Source organism: Salmo salar, chromosome 14, assembly GCF_965601325.2.
Source record: "Salmo salar chromosome 14, fSalSal1, whole genome shotgun sequence".
NCBI lineage: Eukaryota > Metazoa > Chordata > Actinopteri > Salmoniformes > Salmonidae > Salmo > Salmo salar.
The window spans coordinates 3,816,353-3,838,212 of NC_138304.1; the positions used below are offsets into that span (position 1 = coordinate 3,816,353).

At 40.5% G+C, this 21,860-nt stretch overlaps 1 protein-coding gene across 2 annotated transcripts in view; it reads left to right on the forward strand.

Moving 5' to 3' along the window:
• The window catches only part of adcy8 (adenylate cyclase 8 (brain)), a 302,457-nt gene that overhangs the window by 191,145 nt on the left and 89,452 nt on the right, over window positions 1-21,860 (forward strand). Inside the window, exon 8 of one of the 2 annotated variants that reach the window (XM_014139104.3) lies at window positions 18,400-18,597. The exons of the other annotated variant lie outside the window; for it this stretch is intronic. Within the exon in view, the coding sequence (XP_013994579.1) occupies window positions 18,400-18,597 (198 nt within the window). The remainder of the gene's footprint in view (window positions 1-18,399; window positions 18,598-21,860) is intronic. 2 annotated transcript variants of the gene reach the window in all.

Below are 21,860 nucleotides of genomic sequence, written 5' to 3' on the forward strand. Positions count from 1 at the left end.
AGAATGGTTGTGGACAGGCAAAAAGGTCAAAACCAGTTCAGAGTCCAAAGGGTACAGAAGGGCAGGCAGAATCAAGGTCAGGGCAGGCAGGATGATCAGGCAGGTGGGAAAGTAGTCCAGAGTGAGGCAGGGGTCAAAAACCGGGAATACTATCAAAAAGAGAATAGTAAAAAGGAGTACGGGAAAACACACTGGTTGACTTGACTAACATACAAGACAAATTGGCACAGAGACAGGAAACAAAGATAAATACACTATGGAAAATAAGCAACACCTGGAGGGGGTGGAGACAATCACAGGAACAGGTGAAACAGATCAGGGCATGACAATTTCATAAACGTGTCAAGTGCAGCATCTGGTTGCTTCTCATTACACGCCACAGACCAACAAATTACGAATCACTACAAAATGTTTTGTATGACCTCATACACTATATTAGGCCCGGCCTTTGGAACTTTGGTTTTCCTAGATATGGCTACTATATTGTGATCACTACATCTGATGGATTTGGATACTGCTTTCAAGCAAATTTCTGCAGCATTAGTAAAGTTGTGATCAATACATGTTGATTATTTTATTACTGTGCTGTAACTACCCTGGCAGGTTGACTGAACCTGAAGCAGGTTGCAGGCACTAGTTACAATCTGAAGTATTCTCTTGAGTGGGCAGCCTGAAGCAAACCAGTCAATATTTAAATCACCCAGAAAATATACCTCTTACTACACAGCACTAAACACTACACCAAACACAACAACCACCCAATCCACCTTTACTACCCTAGTGTGCAGGCACAAGCTGGATCAAAAATATCCCGGATGAGCCCCCATCTTACGTTCTCCCCTCGGGTGTAGTTCGTCTGAGGAGGAGACGTAAATGCCTGGGCCTAAACACACCAGGTAACACGGATGAAAAGTGAAGAAATGTGGGGTGCAATGAGCGATAAATAAATCAGACCACAACCAGAACAAAATTTTAACCCTCAGGGGATGTTTAGTGAATTAGTTAAATAAACAATATAAAAACACCTATAAATAAATCAGTAAGGAACAAAACCACAACAAGGGAAGGTAAGAGAAGGGAATGTTTGGGATCGGGGTCCAAGTAATGAAAATAAACAAAAGGTCCCTCCTCTTCTACACACCTAATCCTTCCTAGCACATTCTACCCACTGTCCTACCTGGTTCCAAGAAAAAATACAAGGGTGACACCCGCCCGGCTAACCTAGTGTATAAAACAATGGGTTATCTACGGGAGAATGTACACCCATGGGCAGATCTACCTTTTCCCTTCTCCAGGACCTAGGTAGGGTGGAGCGCCTCAGGAGGACAGGCTGAAACACAAACAAAGAAATTAACACAAATAGTCAAACAAAAAACAAGTGTCCTCTCTCTCTTCTCTTCTCACACGGCAAACAGATATCCTCTCTGTAATCAGCTACAGCCACGCCCACCATCGTTAGCCGCAACTCGGTACACCTGTAATGCCCAAGACAAACACACTAACAGGGGAAAAATGGGGAACAAGAAAAACGTAACACGTAACAATATTACATACAGTATCAAGCATTTCACACGTTATTCAGATGCTGACTGTTAGCACTTGGTAGTCTATAGCAGCTTCCTTTAGGTGAGGCAGTTGGACCTGTAGCCATATTACTTCAATAGTATTTAACATGAGATCCTCTCTAAGCTTTATAGGAATGTGGTTCTGAATATAAAATGGCCACACCTCCACCTTTGGCTTTTCTGTAGATCTTATAACCATGTATCGCTATCACTGTATCATTAAAGATATCATATAAGAGCGTTTCAGAGATTGTCAGAATATGAATGTCATCAGTTACTAGCAAATTATTGATTTCATGAACCTTGTTTCTTAAGCTACATATGTTATCGTGGAATATTTGTAGCACTTTTCTGGGATGCTTGATTGTGTTTGTTGCTTTACTGGGAATCTTAGCAGAGGTAGACATGCTCAGGTTATTTATCCCTGGGTCGGTCCTCTTCAGTTCGCTGCAGCTAGCGACTGGAACGAGCTGCAAAAAATACTCAAACTGGACCGTTTTATCTCCATCTCTTCATTCAAGACTCAATCATGGACACTCTTACTGACAGTTGTGGCTGCTTTGCGTGATGTATTGTTGTCTCTACCTTCTTGCCCTTTGTGCTGTTGTCTGTGCCCAATAATGTTTGTACCATGTTTTGTGCTGCTACGATGTTGTGCTGCTGCCATATTGTGTTCCTACCATGTTGTTGTCATGTTGCTACCATGCTGTGTTCTCATGTATTGCTGCCATGCTATCTTGTTGTCTTAGGTCTCTCTTTATCTAGTGTTGTGGTATCTCTCTTGTTGTGATGTGTTTTGTTCTATATTTGTATTATATTTTTAATCCCGGCCCCCGTCCCCGCAGGAGGCCTTTTGCCTTTTGGTAGGCAGTCATTGTAAATAAGAATTTGTTCTTAACTGACTTGCCTAGTTTAAAAAAATATATAAATAAAAAATACGTTAGTGCAGGGTGAGCTGCACACAGTGGATTACCTGATACAGAAGGCCTCTGTGCTAACAGTATAACTTTGGTTCATAGGCACATGATTTCTGCGTACAATAGCTGTAGGATCAGCAGAGGCATTCAGGGGACTAAGAGGGACATAAATTAGGTTACTTACATTGTGTCTTCCAGCTCCCCTGGGATAATGTACATTTTCTGAAGCATTACGACAACTCAGCGACAAAATGGTAGAGATTAAATGAGCTGGGCTTGGGTCAATGATAAGTCATTGTCTCAATGCAGCCTTATGAAAGTTCCCAAGTAGCTCAGTTGGTAGAGCAAGTAGGGTTGCAAAGGGTCGGAAACTTTCCGGTAAATTTCCAGAATTTTCCCGGAAATTTTCAATGGGAAGTTAAGCCCGGAAATGTTGGTAATTTTGCTTAAATTCATCAAAAAACCTAGTTTATAACATTGAACCTTTTTTGTGGGATACACATAAGGCAATTCTAGGTCTTGTGGCATATTTTGGTTAAACTATCCCAAATTCAATGGAATTGCAACCCTCTGCATGCACAGTGCATTCTTCCGTCACATGTGCAGTGCACTTTTCCATCACATGTACAGCTGATTCTCAAGATCTTGCACTATTGAGCCCACACTACTACACTGAGCCAAGGACTACATGCTTTCTGGTAAGTTTTGATTATATTACTGGGTGGGGTGAATATATTTTATAAGACATAGATGATTTTTTGTTAACTAGTAAATAGTAGCCTAAAGCAAAGTGTGTTTAAATCATTTCTAACTTGTTAACAATTTCTGCTAGTTAGTTTTTGCTACCATGTGGGTTTTATCTTGCTTGAGGTTGCTAACTGAGGAGTGTGAATTCACCTGTTTCCATACATGTTTAAATTTAAAACATTTATCTTACAAAGGAGTTGTTTAATCTAACTGCTTAACTATTTATCTGTACATGTAATTGTATTCAGGTTTTTTTTTACTTTTTTTTTCTAATCTTTACAGGAAAATGCCACAGGCACTATGTAATGTGTGGAGACATTTTACTGCAGCTAATGTAAAAGGAAAAGCTGTGTACATTTGCAAATACTGTGCCAAATCATATGTGAAGAATGTAACAAAGATGCAGAATCTGGCCAAGTGCATAAAGTTACCTCAGCACTCACAACAAGCAATCTCTGACAAAAAATCTCTGCTTCTATTTGAGTTGAAAATGATGAATCAGACACCTTATCGATAGCAACAGCTCATGGTCCTCCTGGAATCAGATGTTTTTTTGACTCAATGGAGGAACGTAGTCAGAGAAATGCTGATGAATGTCTTGCTTGAGCTGTGTAAGCAACTGGTTCACCTCTGATGCTGATAGGCGATGTGTGTTGGAAGAGATTTCTGAATCACCCCTCCAACACCCCTCCAACCAGAGACATGCTTTATTTACTCATTTGCTGAAGTTCAACAGAGTTCAAGGGAAGGTCAAGCAAATCGTAGAGAAAGCAGACTATATTGCAATATTCTCTGATGGGTGGTCGAATGTTTGTGGGCAAGGAATAATTAACCACATCATCTCCATCCCTCAACCAGTATTCTACAAGAGCACAGACACAGACACACTGGTCTCTACATTGCAGATGAGCTGAAGGCAGTCAATGACCTTGGACCACAGAAGGTATTTGCACTGGTGACAGACAATGCTGCGAACATGAAGGCTGCTTGGTCTAAAGTGGAGGAGTGCTACCCTCACATCACACCCATTGGCTGTGCTGCTCATGCATTGAATCTACTCCTCAAGGACATCATGGCACTGAAAACAATGGATACACTCTACAAGAGAGCCAAGGAAATGGTTAGGTACAGTGAGGGAAAAAAGTATTTTATCCCCTGCTGATTTTGTACGTTTGCCCACTGACAAAGAAATGATCAGTCTATAATATTAATGGTAGGTTTATTTGAACAGTGAGAGACAGAATAACAACAAAAACATCCAGAAAAACTCATGTCAAAAATGTTATAAAATGATTTGCATTTTAATGAGGGAAATAAGTATTTGACCCCTCTGCAAAACATGACTTAGTACTTGGTGGCAAAGCCCTTGTTGGCAATAACAGAGGCCAGACGTTTCTTGTAGTTGGCCACCAGGTTTGCACACATCTCAGGAGGGATTTTGTCCCACTCCTCTTTGCAGATCTTCTCCAAGTCATTAAGGTTTCGAGGCTGCCGTTTGGCAACTCGAACCTTCAGCTCCCTCCACAGATTTTCTATGGGATTAAGGTCTGAAGACTGGCTAGGCCACTCCAGGACCTTAACCTCTATGGGCTAGGTGGGACGCAAGCGTCCCACCCGTGGTGCACTCCATCAACAACAGGTGCATTTCAAGAGCGGCAAATTTGAATCCAAATAAATGTCAAAATTCAAATTTTTCAAACATACAACTATTTTACACCCTTTGAAAGATAAACATCTCCTTAATCTAACCACGTTTTACGATTTCAAAAAGGTTTTACGGCGAAAGCATAAATTTAGAGTATGTTAGGACAGTACATTTACAAGAGTTGTGTGTAATGTTGTGCCAATTCAAAGACAGGCGTCACCAAAACCATAAAATCAGCTAAAATGATGCACTAACCTTTTACAATCTCCAACAGATGACACTCCTAGGACATTGTGTTAGACAATGCATGCATTTTTAGTTCTATCAAGTTCATATTTATATCCAAAAACAGCGTTTTACTGTGGCGTTGATGTTCAGGAAATCGTTTCCCTCCAATAACCGGCAGTCAAGTCAACACCACAAATTAAATAATTAAAATTAGAAAACATTGGTAAAATATTATATTGTCATTTAAAGAATTATAGATTTACATCTCTTGAACGCAATCAACTTGCCAGATTTAAAAATAACCTTACTGGGAAATCACACTTTGCAATAATCTGAGCACTGCGCCCAGAAAAATACGCGTTGCGATACAGACTAGCCGCCATGTTGGGGAGATCTAAAATCGAAAATACTATGTAAATAATCCATTACCTTTGATTCTCTTCATCAGATGTCACTTCCAGGTATCACAGGTCCATAACGAATGTAGTTTTGTTCAAAAAAGCTCATAATTTATGTCCAAAAATCTCCGTCTTGTTAGCACATGATCTAAGCCCGCCGGACTTCACTTCATGAACGAGGGGAAAAAATATATTTACGTTCGTTCAAACATGTCAAACGTTGTATAGCATAAATCATTAGGGCCTTTTTTAACCAGAACATGAATAATATTCAAGGTGGACGAATGCATTCTCTTTTATAACGTATTGGAACGAGGGTACCCAACATGAACTCGCGCGCCAGGTGTCTAATGGGACATCATCATTCCATGGCTCTTGTTCGGTCAGATCTCCCTCCAGAAGACTCAAAACACTTTGTAAAGGCTGGTGACATCTAGTGGAAGCAATAGGAAGTGCCAAAATATTCCTCAGCCCCTGTGTTTTTCAATGGCATAGGTTTAAAGGTAATACAACACATCAGATATCCACTTCCTGTCAGAATCTGTCTCAGGGTTTTGCCTGCCAAATGAGTTCTGTTATACTCACAGACACCATTCAAACAGTTTTAGAAACTTTAGGGTGTTTTCTATCCATATATAATAAGTATATGCATATTCTAGTTACTGGGTAGGATTAGTAACCAGATTAAATCGGGTACATTTTTTTATCCAGCCGTGCAAATACTGCCCCCTAGCCCTAACAGGTTAAATGTGCTTCTTCTTGAGCCACTCCTTTGTTGCCTTGGCTGTGTGTTTTGGGTCATTGTCATGCTGGAATACCCATCCACGACCCATTTTCAATGCCCTGGCTGAGGGAAGGAGGTTCTCACCCAAACTTTGACGGCACATGGCCCCGTCCATCATCCCTTTGATGCGGTGAAGTTGTCCTGTCCCCTTAGCAGAAAAACACCCCCAAAGCATAATGTTTCCACCTCCATGTTTGACGGTGGGGATGGTGTTCTTGGGGTCATAGGCAGCATTCCTCCTCCTCCAAACACAGCGAGTTTAGTTGATGCCAAAGACCTCCATATTGGTCTCATCTGACCACAACACTTTCACCCAGTTGTTCTCTGAATCATTCAGATGTTCATTGGCAAACGTCAGACGGGCATGTATATGTGCTTTCTTGAGCAGTGGGACCTTGCGGGCGCTGCAGGATTTCAGTCCTTCACGGCGTAGTGTGTTACCAATTGTTTTCTTGGTGACTATGGTCCCAGCTGCCGAGATCATTGACAAGATCCTCCCATGTAGTTCTGGGCTGATTCCTCACCATTCTCATGATCATTGCAACTCCACGAGGTGAGATCTTGCATGGAGCCCCAGGCCGAGGGAGATTGACAGTTCTTTTGTGTTTCTTCCAATTGTGAATAATCGCACCAACTGTTGTCACCTTCTCACCAAGCTGCTTGGCGATGGTCTTGTAGCCCATTCCAGCCTTGTGTAGGTCTACAATCTTGTCCCTGACATCCTTGGAGAGCTCTTTGGTCTTGGCCATGGTGGAGAGTTTGGAATCTGATTGATTGATTGCTTCTGTGGACAGGTGTCTTTCATACAGGCAACAAGCAGAGATTAGGAGCATTCTCTTTAAGAGTGTGCTCCTAATCTCAGCTCGTTACCTGTATAAAAGACACCTGGGAGCCAGAAATCTTTCTGATTGAGAGGGGGTCAAATACTTATTTCCCTCATTAAAATGCAAATCAATTTATAACATTTTTGATAGAGGTCGACCGATTAATCGGAATGGCCGATTAATTAGGGCCAATTTCAAGTTTTCATAACAATCGGTAATCGGTATTTTTGGCCACTGATCTGCCGATTTAAAAAAATAAATAATAATAATAATAATAATAATAATTTTTTACATTTTTTTAAATTATTATTATTTTTTTCAATAATAATATATTTTTTTACACCTTTATTTAACTAGGCAAGTCAGATTAACCCCTGTGCGGCCGGACATCCAGCGAAAAATCATATCGCCATTAGCATAACAAAATTTAATAATAAAAAAATAATAATAATTCAAATTATATCGTTTTATAGATACACCTCTCCTGAATCGAACCACGTTGTCCGATTTCAAAAAGGCTTTACAGAAAAAGCAAAACATTAGATTATGTTAGAGGAGTATATCGTAAAAGTAGCCACATAGCCATTTTCCGACCAACCACATGCATCACAAATAACCACAAAACAGCTAAATGCAGCACTAACCTTTGACAATCTTCATCAGATGACACACCTAGGACATCATGTTACACAATACATGCATTCTTTTGTTCGATAAAGTTCATATTTATATATAAAAACAACATTTTACATCGGTGCGTAACGTTGACTAACTATTTTCCCTCAAATGCATCCGATGAAACAGAACTACAATTTACTAAATTACTATTCGAATTTTTTTTTAAATGTAATATTGTCATTCTAAGATTTATAGATGAATATCTCTTGAAAGCACCTGTAATGCCAGATTTAAAATGAACTTTACTGGGTAATCATACTTTGCGATGAAAGGGGATGCGATACTCTGAAAAATAGGCTAACGTTACAGGTCAGCGCCATCTTGGAACAATCGCATATCACATCTAGTCTTGTATACTATTGTCAATAATCCCTTACCTTTGGTTGTCTTCATCAGAAAGCACTTCCAGGAATCCCAGGTCCACAACAAATGTATTTTCGTTCGAAAAAAATACTCCTTTATGTTCCAAGAACTTGTTCTTGTTAGCGCGTCTGAAGGCTGCTCCAAAACTTCCGTCGGCCACGGGACAGCCATTTCGAGAAAATGCATTTTTTTCCCATTTAGGTTCGTTCAAACATGTCAAACGTTGTATAACATAAATCTTCAGGGCGTTTTTCAACAAGAGAGCCAATAATATTCGAGGGGGATGATTGCATTGTGTTTCAAAACGTTTTGAAAGGGGAGGGTAACCAGGGGCGCCGGCGTCATAATGGTGATGGCCCTCTCCGTGTGACTACGTTCCACAGCGTCTCATTCATTCAGTTTTAACAGTAGAAGGCTCAAACCAATTTGTGAAGACTGGGGACATCTAGTGGAAGCAATAGGAAGTGCTCAATGAACCATAGCTCACGGTGTGATTAATAGGCAACGTGATGAAGTTGAGTTCGCAATTCAGAATTCCACTTCCTGTTTCGATCTGTCTCGAGGTTTTGACTGCCATATGAGTTCTGTTATACTCACAGACACCATTCAAACAGTTCTAGAAACTTTAGGGTGTTTTCTATCCACAAGTATTAATTATATGCATATCCTAGCTTCTGAGTTTGAGTAGGAGGCCGTTTAAAATGGGCACGAATGTTTTTCAAAAATCACTTTAGCGCCCCCTATCCTAGGGGAACGCCAAGAGGTTAAGAACACATTCTTATTTTCAAAGATGGCCTAGGAACGGGGGTTAACTGCCTTGTTCAGGGGTGATTTGTTTTTGCAACCTTCGGTTACTAGTACCACGCTCTAACCGCCTGCCTTACATTGTACTCCACGAGGAGCCTGCATGGCAGGCTGACTACCTTTTATGCGAGGGCAGCAAGAAGAAGCCAAGGTAAGTTGCTAGCTAGCATTAAACTTATCTTATAAAAAACTATCAATCTTAACATAATCACTAGTTAACTACACATGGTTGATGATATTACTAGTTTATCTAACGTGTCCTGCATTGCATAAAATTGATGCGATGCCTTCGACAAACGGGTGTTGATTTAAGTGCATTTGCGAAAAAAGCACTGTCGTTGCACCAATGTACCTAACCATAAACATCAATGCCTTTCTTTAAAATCAATACACAAGTATATATTTTTAAACCTGCATATTTAGTTAATATTGCCTGCTAACATGAAAATGTGTCACATCTCTAGCGTTCATTGCACGCAGAGTCAGGGTATATGCAACAGTTTGGGCCGCCTGGCTCGTTGCGAACTAATTTGCCAGAATTTTATGTAATTATGACATAACATTGAAGGTTGTGCAATGTAACAGGAATATTTAGACTTAGGGATGCCACCCGTTAGATAAAATACGGAACGGTTCCCTATTTCATTGAAAGAAAAACATTTTGTTTTCAAGATGATAGTTTCCGGATTCGACCATATTAATTACCTAAGGCTCATATTTCTGTGTGTTTATTATATTATAATTAAGTCTATGATTTGATAGAGCAGTCTGACTGAGCGGTGGTAGGCACCAGCAGGCTCGTAAGCATTCATTCAAACAGCACTTTACTGCGTTTTGCCAGCAGCCCTTCGCTGTGCTTCAAGCATTGCGCTGTTTATGACTTCAAGCCGGGTGGGTATAACTTGTGGAACGTTCCAACAGGAATCTATTCAAAAAATTTCGTAAATAACAAGGTTGCCAAAAAACAAAGCATACAAAGTTGTATAGCGGTAGAATAAGATACCGGGTAGAGAGTGGTCTATTTCATTGCGTTTTTCACTCATCACGTTTATTCCGAAAAATGTCTGTCCTCACTCTGGTTGCCTATGGACAAACATTAAGAATAAGCTACGTGGTGAGTTGATGCCTATTCGGCAGCTAGTTAGCTAGGTTTGTATGCGTTGCTACTTTGTATGAGTTGTTGGTTGGCAACCTTTTACTTTACGTTTTTTGGAACAGATTCCTGTTGGAACGTTCCACAAATTATACCCACCCCTTCAAGCCTATCAACTCCCGAGATTAGGCTGGTGTAACCGATGTGAAATGGCTAGCTAGTTAGCGGGTGCGCGCTAATAGCGTTTCAAACGTCACTCGCTCTGAGTCTTGGAGTAGTTGTTTCCCTTCCTCTACATGGGTAACGCTGCTTTGAGGGTGGCTGTTGTCGATGTGTTCCTGGTTCGAGCCCAGGTAGGAGCGAGGAGAGGGACGGAAGCTATACTGTTACACTGGCAATACTAAAGTGCCTATAAGAACATCCAATAGTCAAAGGTATATGAAATACAAATCGTATAGAGAGAAATAGTCCTATAATAACTACAACCTAAAACTTCTTACCTGGGAATATTGAAGACTCATGTTAAAAGGAACCACCAGCTTTCATATGTTCCCATGTTCTGAGCAAGGCACTTAAACTTTAGCTTTCTTACATGGCACATATTGCACTTTTACTTTCTTCTCCAACACTTTGTTTTGCATTATTTAAACCAAATTGAACATGTTTCATTATTTATTTGAGGCTAACTAGATTTTATTGATGTATTATATTAAGTTAAAATAAGTGTTCATTCAGTATTTTTGTAATTGTCATTATTACAAATAAATAAATAAAAAATAATTACAAAAAAATTACAAAAAAAAATCGGCCGATTAACCGGTAGCGGCTTTTTTTGTCCTCCAATAATCGGTATCGGTATCGGCGTTGAAAAATCATAATCGGTCGACCTCTAATTTTTGACATGCGTTTTTCAGGATTTTTTTGTTGTTATTCTGTCTCTCACTGTTCAAATAAACCTACCATTAAAATTGTAGACTGATCATTTCTTTGTCAGTGGGCAAATGTACAAAATCAGCAGGGGATCAAATACTTTTTTCCCTCACTGTATGTGAAGGGTCATGAAGTTATAGCAGCAATCTACCTCACCAAGCAAAGTGAAAAGAATAAGAGTACCACATTGAAGCTGCCCAGCAACACCCGTTGGGGTGGTGTTGTCATCATGTTTGACAGTTTCCTGGAGGGGAAGGAGTCTCTCCAAGAAATGGCCATATCACAGTCTGCCGATATGGACAGCCCCAAGAGGATCCTTCTGGATGATGTATTTTGTGAGAGAGTGGTAAGCAACCTGAAACCTATAGCAGTAGCCATTGCACAAATTGAGGGAGACAATGCCATCCTGTCTGATGTTCAGACTCTGCTTGCAGATGTAAGAGAAGAAATCCGTACTGCCCTGCCCACTTCACTGTTGCTCCAAGCAGAGGAAACTGCCATTTTGAAATACATTAAAATGTGTGAAGACTTCTGCCTGAAGCCCATACACGCCGCAGCGTACATGTTGGACCCCAAGTATGCTGGCAAAAGCATCCTGTCTGGTGCAGAGATCAACAAGACCTATGGTGTCATCACTACCGTGTCTCGCCACCTTGGCCTGGATGAGGACAAGGTTCTTGGCAGTCTTGCAAAGTACACTTCCAAGCAAGGGCTTTGGGATGGAGAAGCAATATGGCAGTAGTGCCAACATATCTCATCAGCCACCTGTTGGAAGGCTCTTTCCCCTGAGGCTCTTTTCCCTGTTGCCTCCATCATCCTCCAAATCCCACCAATGTCAGCCACCTCAGAGCGCAACTGGTCCTTGTTTGGGAACACTCACACCAAAGCATGCAACAGGCTGACCAATACAAGGGTTGAAAAATTGGTGGCCATCTGGGCAAATTTGAGGCTTTTTGAGCCTGACAGTGAGCCATCCTCAACAAGGTTGGAAAGTGACAGTGAAGATGAGGCCTCAGAGTCTGATGTCGAAGAGGTGGACATTGAGCAGGTCCAGGGAGAAGACATGGAAGCCTGAGAGGAAGACAACCAAAGCTTTAGTATCATTTTACAGAAAACGTTTTTGGGAGATGCAATGGATCATTGGGGATCATTCAATATTCCCTTTCTTTTGTTGTTCAGTGAAATCATCCAATGTGAAGAGTCAAATCAATTCATAACTAAAAATGTTTTTTTTTATTTGTATTGGAAGGATTAAATAATTTGCAATTATGTCTATTTATAAGGTAAAAGGTTTCTGTTTCTATCTCCATATGATATGGTAAATATATCCAATGCAAAAAACATCTATTTAAATGGTATTAATATTAATTTGCATATATTCCCGTTAATTCCCACGGAAAGTTTCCACCTCTGAATATTCCCCAAAATGTGCAACCCTAAGAGCAAGGCACTTGCAACACAAGGTTTGTGGATTCGATCCCCATGGGAGACACGTGTGAAAATGTATGCATTCACTACTGTAAATTGCTTTGTATAAAAACATTAGCTAAATGGTATTTTATATTCTTCTAAGGGAAACACCCTATGCATTGCGCCAATATGGTTAACTCACTTGGTGGGAATTGTAACGTGGCTCATATTGATAGGATCGCTATAATACTTAAACATTGATTCTTGAAGAATGTAAATGCCTCATGAGTTTAGTTTAACTGTCATACCCCAGGATGGGAAGAAAGTCCGCTAGGACAGCAAAAGAGGGGAGGTGAAGAAACTGAGTGAGGATAGAAAGAAAGGGATGTAGGAAAGCAGGAAAGGAAATGAAGCAAGGAAAGGATAAATTAGGGGATCTTGGAGGAAAGAATAGAAGGGATCTAGGAGAGTCTGAATGAATTCCGACAGGCTGATGCAAAACCTACTGAGACTGACTCAACTCTTACTGAGACTGATTCAACTCCTACTGACACAGACTGACCTTCTACTGAGACTGAATCAACTCTTACAGAGATTGACTAAACTCCCACAGACAATGACTCAATTGTTGCTGACTCGACTCAACTCCTAGTGACAATGACTCAACTGTTACTGAGATTGACTCAAATTAAATCACATTTGTTTATAAAGCCCTTTTTACATCGGCAGATGTGACAAAGTGCTTACACAGAAACCCAGCCTAAAATCCCAAACAGCAAGCAATGAAGATATAAACGTCCTCTCACTGTCAACTGCGTTTATTTTCAGCAAACTTAACACGTGTAAATACACTGCTCCAAAAAATAAAGGGAACACTTAAACAACACAATGTAACTCCAAGTCAATCACACTTCTGTGAAATCAAACTGTCCACTCAGGAAGCAACACTGATTGACAATACATTTCACATGCTGTTGTGCAAATGGAATAGACAACAGGTGGCAATTATAGGCAATTAGCAAGACACCCCCAATAAAGGAGTGGTTCTGCAGGTGGGGACCACAGACCACTTCTCAGTTCCTATGCTTCCTGGCTGATGTTTTGGTCACTTTTGAATGCTGGCGGTGCTTTCACTCTAGTGGTAGCATGAGACGGAGTCTACAACCCACACAAGTGGTTCAGGTAGTGCAGCTCATCCAGGATGGCACATCAATGCGAGCTGTGGCAAGAAGGTTTGCTGTGTCTGTCAGCGTAGTGTCCAGAGCATGGAGGCGCTACCAGGAGACAGGCCAGTACATCAGGAGACGTGGAGGAGTCCGTAGGAGGGCAACAACCCAGCAGCAGGACCGCTACCTCCGCCTTTGTGCAAGGAGGAGCAGGAGAAGCACTGCCAGAGCCCTGCAAAATGACCTCCAGCAGACCACAAATGTGCATGTGTCTGCTCAAACGGTCAGAAACAGACTCCATGAGGGTGGTATGAAGGCCCGACATCCACAGGTGGGGGTTGTGCTTACAGCCCAACACCGTGAAGGACGTTTGGCATTTGCCAGAGAACACCAAGATTGGCAAATTCACTGGCGCCCTGTGCTCTTCACAGATGAAAGCAGGTTCACACTGAGCACGTGACAGACGTGACAGAGTCTGGAGACGCCATGGAGAACGTTCTGCTGCCTGCAACATCCTCCAGTATGACCGGTTTGGCGGTGGGTCAGTCATGGTGTGGGGTGGCATTTCTTTGGGGGGCCGCACAGCCCTCCATGTGCTCGCCAGAGGTAGCCTGACTGCCATTAGGTACCGAGATGAGATCCTCAGACCCCTTGTGAGACCATATGCTGGTGCGGTTGGCCCTGGGTTCCTCCTAATGCAAGACAATGCTAGACCTCATGTGGCTGGAGTGTGTCAGCAGTTCCTGCAAGAGGAAGGCATTGATGCTATGGACTGGCCCGCCCGTTCCCCAGACCTGAATCCAATTGAGCACATCTGGGACATCATCCACCAACGCCACGTTGCACCACAGACTGTCCAGGAGTTGGCGGATGCTTTAGTCCAGGTCTGGGAGGAGATCCCTCAGGAGACCATCCGCCACCTCATCAGGAGCATGCCCAGGCATTGTAGGGAGGTCATACAGGCACGTGGAGGCCACACACACTACTGAGCCTCATTTTGACTTGTTTTAAGGACATTACATCAAAGTTGGATCAGCCTGTAGTGTGGTTTTCCACTTTAATTTTGAGTGTGACTCCAAATCCAGACCTCCATGGGTTGATAAATTGGATTTCCATTGATTATTTTTGTGTGATTTTGTTGTCAGCACATTCAACTATGTAAAGAAAAAAGTATTTAATAAGATAATTTCTTTCATTCAGATCTAGGATGTGTTGTTTAAGTGTTACCTTTATTTTTTTGAGCAGTATATTTGTATGAACATAACAAGATTCAACAACTGAGACAGAAACTGAACAAGTTCCACAGACACGTGACTGACAGAAATGGAATAATGTGTCCCACAACAAAGGGGGGGGGGGTCAAAATCAAAAGTAACAGTCAGTATCTGGTGTGGCCACCAGCTACATTAAGTACTGCAGTGCATCTCCTCCTGTGAGATTTTACCCCACTCTTCAGCCAAGGCACCTGGAAGTTCCCGGACATTTCTGGGGGGGATGGCCCTAGCCCTTACCCTCCGATCCAACAGGTCCCAGACGTGCTCAATGGGATTGAGATCCGGGCTCTTCGCTGGCCATGGCAGAACACTGCCATTCCTGTCTTACAGGTAATCACGCACATAAAATGCAATATGGCTGGTGGCATTATCATGCTGGAGGGTCATGTCAGGATGCGCCTGCAGGAAGGGTACCACATGAGGGAGGAGGATTTCTTCCCTGTAACGGACAGCGTTGAGATTGCCTGCAATGACAACAAGCTCAGTCCGATGATGCTGTGACACACCGCCCCAGACCATGATGGACCCTCCACCTCCAAATTGATCTCGCTCCAGAGTACAGGCCTCGGTGTAACGCTCATTCCTTTGACGACAAATGCGAATCCGACCATGAGACAAAACCGTGACGTGTCAGTGAAGAGCACTTTTTGACCGGTCTTGTCTGGTCCAGCAACGGTGGGTTTGTGCCCATAGGTGACGTTGTTGCTGGTGAGGACCTGCCTTACAACAGGCCTATTGCGGACAGTCTGAGCACTGATGGACGGATTGTACGTTCCTGGTGTAACTCGGGCAGTTGTTTTTGCCATCATGTACCTGTCCCGCAGGTGTGATGTTCGGATGTACCGATCCTGTGCAGGTGTTGTTATACATGGTCTGCCACTGCGAGGACGATCAGCTGTCCGTTCTGTCTCCCTGTAGCGCTGTCTTAGGCGTCTCACAGTACGGACATTGCAATTTATTGCCCTGGCCACATCTGCAGTCTTCATGCCTCCTTGCAGCATGCATAAGGCACGTTCACGCAGATGAGCAGGAACCCTGGGCATCTTTCTTTTGGTGTTTTTCAGAGTCAGTAGACAGACCTCTTTAGTGTCCTGAGTTTTCATAACTGTGACCTTAATTGCCTACCGTCTGTAAGCTGTTCCACAGGTGCATGTTCATTAATTGTTTGTGGTTCATTGAACAAGCATGGGAAACAGTGTTTAACCTTTTGAGGACAGACGTTCCGCTAGCGGAACCCTTAGCCAACAGCCAATGGCATCGCACGGCGCGAAATACAAAACAAGCTAAAATACCACAATTCAATTTTCTCAAACAATCAACTATTTTACACCATTTTAAAGATAAGACTCTCGTTAATCTAACCACATTGTCCGATTTCAAAAAGGCTTTACAGCGAAAGCAAAATATTAGATTATGTTAGGAGAGTACATAGACACAAATAATCACACAGCCATTTTCCAAGCAAGCATATATGTCACATAAACCCAGACCACAGCTAAATGCAGCACTAACCTTTGATGGTCGTCATCAGATGACACTCCTAGGACATTATGTTATACAATACATGCATGTTTTGTTCAATCAAGTTCATATTTATATAAAAAAACTGCTTTTTACATTAGCATGTGATGTTCAGAACTAGCATACCCACCGAAAACTTCCGGTGAATTTACTAAATCACTCATGATAAACATTGACAAAATACATAACAATTATTTTAAGAATTATAGATACAGAACTCCTTTATGCAATCGCTATGTCCGATTTTAAAATAGCTTTTCGGCGAAAGCACATTTTGCAATATTCTGAGTACATAGCTCGGCCATCACAGGCTAGCTAATTTGACACCCACCAAGTTTGGGGCTCACTTAACTCAGAATTACTATTAGAAAAATTGGTTTACCTTTGCTGTTCTTCGTCAGAATGCACTCCCAGGACTTCTACTTCAACAACAAATGTTGTTTTGGTTCCAAATAATCCATAGTTATATCCAAATACCTCCGTTTTGTTCGTGCGTTCAGGTTACTATCTGAAGGGTAACGCGCGAGCGCATTTCGTGACAAAACATTTCAAAATATTCCATTACCGTACTTAGAAGCATGTCAAACGCTGTTTAAAATCAATTTTTATGCGATTTTTCTCATAAAATAGCGATAATATTCCAACCCGGGCAACGTTGTATTCATTCAAAGGCTGAAAGAAAAATAATTGAGAAGTCTCGTGAACGCGCATCTCAGTCTCACTGTCCCCAGGCTGACCACTTACAAACAGAGCTGTTGTACTTTGCCCAGAGACAGCAGACACCCCATTCCACTTTCTGGCGGCTTTAGAGAGCCAATGGAAGCCTTAGAAAGTGTCACGTTACAGCACAGATGCTGTAATGTTGATAGAGATGCAACAGAAGGACAACAGATTGTCAGACAGGGCACATCCTGTATGGAATCTTCTCAGGTTTTGGCCTGCCATATGAGTTCTGTTATACTCACAGACACCATTCAAACAGTTTTAGAAACTTTAGAGTCTTTTCTATCCAAATCTACTAATTATATGCATATTCTAGTTTCTGGGCAGGAGTAGTAACCAGATTAAATCGGGTACGTTTTTTATCCGGCCGTGAAAATACTGCCCCCTATCCCAAAGAAGTTAAACCCGTTACAATGAAGATCAGTGAAGTTATTTAGATTTTTTTCAAATTATCTTTGAAAGACAGGGTCCTGAAAAAGGGTTGTTTCTTTTTTTGCTGAGTTTATATATACAGTATATCCATAGAAATGTTGCTGATGCATAATTTCGCCAGTACCAGAAAAGCTGTCTGTCTCATAGTTCATTATCTATGGGCTGGTGGAGATTGCATATTAGGATACTCTCAGTCTCAGTAAGAATTGCGTTGTTGTCATTCTCAGTAAGAGTTGAGTCATTGTCAATAGGAGTTGAGTCAATGTTAGTAATAGTTGAGTTAGTCTCAGTAGGAGTTGAGTCAGTGTCAGTAGGAGTTAAGTGGGTCTCAGTAAGGGTTAGGAGTTGAATCATTCTCAGTAGAAGTTGTTTCAGTATCAGTAGGAGTTCATTCAGCAGATGTTGAGTTAGTGTCAGTAGGAATTGAGTCATTGTGAGTAGGAGCTGAGTGAGTGTCAGTAGAAGCTTTGTTAAAGAATGTTGTGGAATTTTGAATACTTTTGATAATAATTAGGAAATGGTGTGTATGCTATTTCTTCATGTTTGTCACTCAACATTTTTTTACAATGTTTTTGTTAATTTTGTCAGATTAGTTTTTTGTTGTTTCTTTTGTATTGTTATGTGCAATATACTGATCATTAATTATTCTAGACAACTGTATTCTACCTGTGTGTACGTGAGCTTTTTTTTTTTTGTCACAAACTGTTGCCATCACAGAAATATTTAAATGAATGAGTTTGAGATGCATTCACTTCTGAGCATGTCTATTTAATCAAGACTGTTGCATTTTGGTTTAGTTTGAGTTTTTATAATTTGTGTATGTATGTTTTCTTATTTTTGTAACGAAATTAAAACAGGACAAGTAGATGTATTATATTTGCATGTGCTTTCCCCTAGACTCTGGCTGCCCTAACAAGAAATTCTATAAATCTGCTTCCAAACCATCTTGCACAAGCTTTGCATATCCACTCTGGTCCTGAGGAAATTAACAAGGGAATAGAGAGTGCCATCGACTTACGGAGTGGTGATAAGTTGAGAAGAGAGCATATCAAGCCTTTCTCACTGATGTTTAAAGACTCCAGCCTGGAAGAAAAGGTAGCTGGGGTTAAGACAGATTTCCTTTTTTAATTTATTATCTATAGTAGATATCAATTTCAGAATCATTTATTTGTATTTTTATCATGAGTAAGCTAAAGGAACTTCACCTACCAACTCCCTCACTAATATAGAAGCATGTTTTTTTATTTCTTAAGAAACACAAAACTGCACACTTGCATGGGTCACGTCACATTAATTTTTGAGAGAACAGTAAATAAAAGAAATCAAAATAAATACATTGAGAAATATTTTATTTTTAAATAAATCTATTTGTATTCAAATTTCTGCAAGTTTCTAACTTCTACTTTTAAGTAAAATTGTCTCTTAGTCTCCCATTGACATCAATGCATGACTAAGTGAAAATGTTATTTAAATTGAAGTTAGGAGTCAGTTAGTAGTCTAATAGGTTGGGATTCAAACCAATGTAGATAAATGACATCGCACTACGATTGACTGTGATCCTGTGATTCAGATGTGTAACTGCGGTAACAGCCAAAAAAAACCAAAATATATATATATATATATATATATATATATATATATATATATATGTAAACTTCTGACTTCAACTGTGTATATATATATATATATATATACACAGTTGAAGTCAGAAGTTTACATCCACTTAGGTTGGAGTCATTAAAACTTGTTTTTCAACCAATCCACATATTTCTTGTTAACAAACTATAGTTTTGGCAAGTCGGTTAGGACATCTACTTTGTGCATGACACAAGTAATTTTTCCAACAATTGTTTACAGACAGATAATTTCACTTATAATTCACTATATCACAATTCCAGTGGGTCAGAAGTTTATATACACTAAGTTGACTGTGCCTTTAAACAGCTTGGAAAATTCCAGAAAATGATGTCATGGCTTTAGAAGCTTCTGATAGGCCAATTGACATCATTTGAGTCAATTGGAGGTGTACCTGTGGATCTATTTCAAGGCCTACCTTCAAACTCAGTGCCTCTTTGCTTGACATCATGGGAAAATCAAAAGAAATCAGCCAAGACCTCAGAAAAAAATGTGTAGCCCTCCACAAGTCTGGTTCATCCTTGGGAGCAATTTCCAAATGCCTGAAGGTACCACATTCATCTGTACAAACAATAGTACGCAAGTACTGGTGCACTTCACAAAATAGATGGCATCATGAGGCAGGAAAATGATGTGGATATATTGATGCAACATCTCAAGACATCAGTCAGGAAGTTAAAGCTCGGTCGCAAATGGGTCTTCCAAATGGACAATGACCCCAAGCATACTTCCAAAGTTGTGGCAAAATGGCTTAAGGACAACAAAGTCAAGGTATTGGAGTAGCCATCACAAAGCCCTGACCTCAATCCTATAGAAAATGTGTGGGCAGAACTGAAAAGGTGTGTGCGCGCAAGGAGGCCTACAAACCTGACTCAGTTACACTAGCTGTTTCAGGAGGAATGGGCCAAAATTCACCCAACTTTTTGTGGGAAGCTAGTGGAAGGCTACCTTAAACGTTTGACCCAAGTTAAACAATTTAAAGGCAACGCTACCAAATACTAATTGAGTGTATGTAACCTTCTGACCCACTGGGAATGTGATGAAAGAAATAAAAGCTTAAATAAATCATTCTCTCTACTATTATTCTGATATTTTACATTCTTAAAATAAAGTGGTGATCCTAACTGACCTAAGACAGGGAATTTTTACTAGGACTAAATGTCAGGAATTGTGAAACACTGAGTTTAAATGTATTTAGCTAAGGTGTATGTAAACTTCCAACTTCACCTGTATGTGCAGTGATGTGGTGTTTTACAGGGTCAGCCATAGTAGTTCAGCACACCCAGGAGCAATTTAGGATTAAGTACATTGGTCATGGGCACAGCAACAGATTTTCACCTTGTCAGCTCGGGTATTCAAACCAACAACCTTTCAGTTACTGGCCCAACACCCTAACAGCTAGGCTACGTGCCACCCTAAATTTACAAACTGCTGTTTCCAAACGCTAATGTGTGGCACAAATCCCATTCAAGTCCTGGTACCGATATTATAATTCTTCGCAGATTCTGTTCAAATCTGTAAATGATTATGTTGAACTTCACAATCAATTTTAGGTACTTTTGTATGATTTGGACATGGTGCTCTAAATATGCTAATATCGGTACCATGACTTGAATGGGATTTGTGCCACAAATGATTAAACGTTTCCATTTGGAAACAGTGCCAGGGAAAGTAGGAGTTGTGATTTGTTTTCTGTTACCGCAGTTATACTTCCGATATAGTATAAATATTCAATTGCTGTGCAATGTTGTTGATCTGCGTTGGTTTGAATACAGGCCTTTAGTCCTCATTTTGCAGGATGGCATATTTTGGCTTCTGTTAGATCAGATCTAGCATCTGCATACAGTATTTGAAAACTATCCTAAAGGCTAATAAAATTCAATTCAGAAATACTTTTTAAACTGCACAGATCTTGTAGTTACAGTGCATTGAGATCAATGACTGATATCTAATTTAAGTAATTCAGAGAATAAATTGATCATTTTTTTACTGATAATTTTAGGGTAGGTAGCTAATTAAAGTGTTTTTTTTCCCAAAATGGCTGATTGACTTTTCTAAGAATGAAGAATAAAATTCAATTCAGAAATACTTTTTAAACTGCACAGATCTTGTACTTACAGTGCATTTAGATCAATGACTGATATCTAATTTAAATAATTCAGAGAATAAATTGATCATTTTTTTACTGATAATTTTAGGGTAGGTAGCTAATTAAACTGTTTTTTTCCCAAAATGGCTGATTGACTTTTCTAAGAATGAAGAATCCCCTTAAGTTTACTCATGACCAAATATCCATGCCATGGACCTGTTCTCCTTTAAAACCTTGTTGAAAAAGTTGACATGTTCAGCTTTTTTGCTGTTATTTTTCCTTCTTACTTTTTGTTCCATGACTAAAGTCACTTTTCTACACCCTTGACCTTTGAGTTGACCTTTTCAGTTGACCTTTGCCCCCCTTACCTGTGTTTCCCTTTTATTGTGCAACCATCTTAAGCTAAACATTTCAAGTCCCAACCCCTTTTCGGTTAGTTTCTGCCCAATGCCCAGTGAGTTGCTTTTGAATGTCCTTATTTTTGGTCTAGTCGTGACAAACATGAAGCATCCTCTTGCTAATTTCCCCAGCACTCTTTGAGGAAGAGACAGAGAGAAAGGGGGCAGTGTGTCAAGGTTATTATAGTTTTGTGTTTTTATATTAGTTTTTATTTCTACTCATTTTAAGATTTACA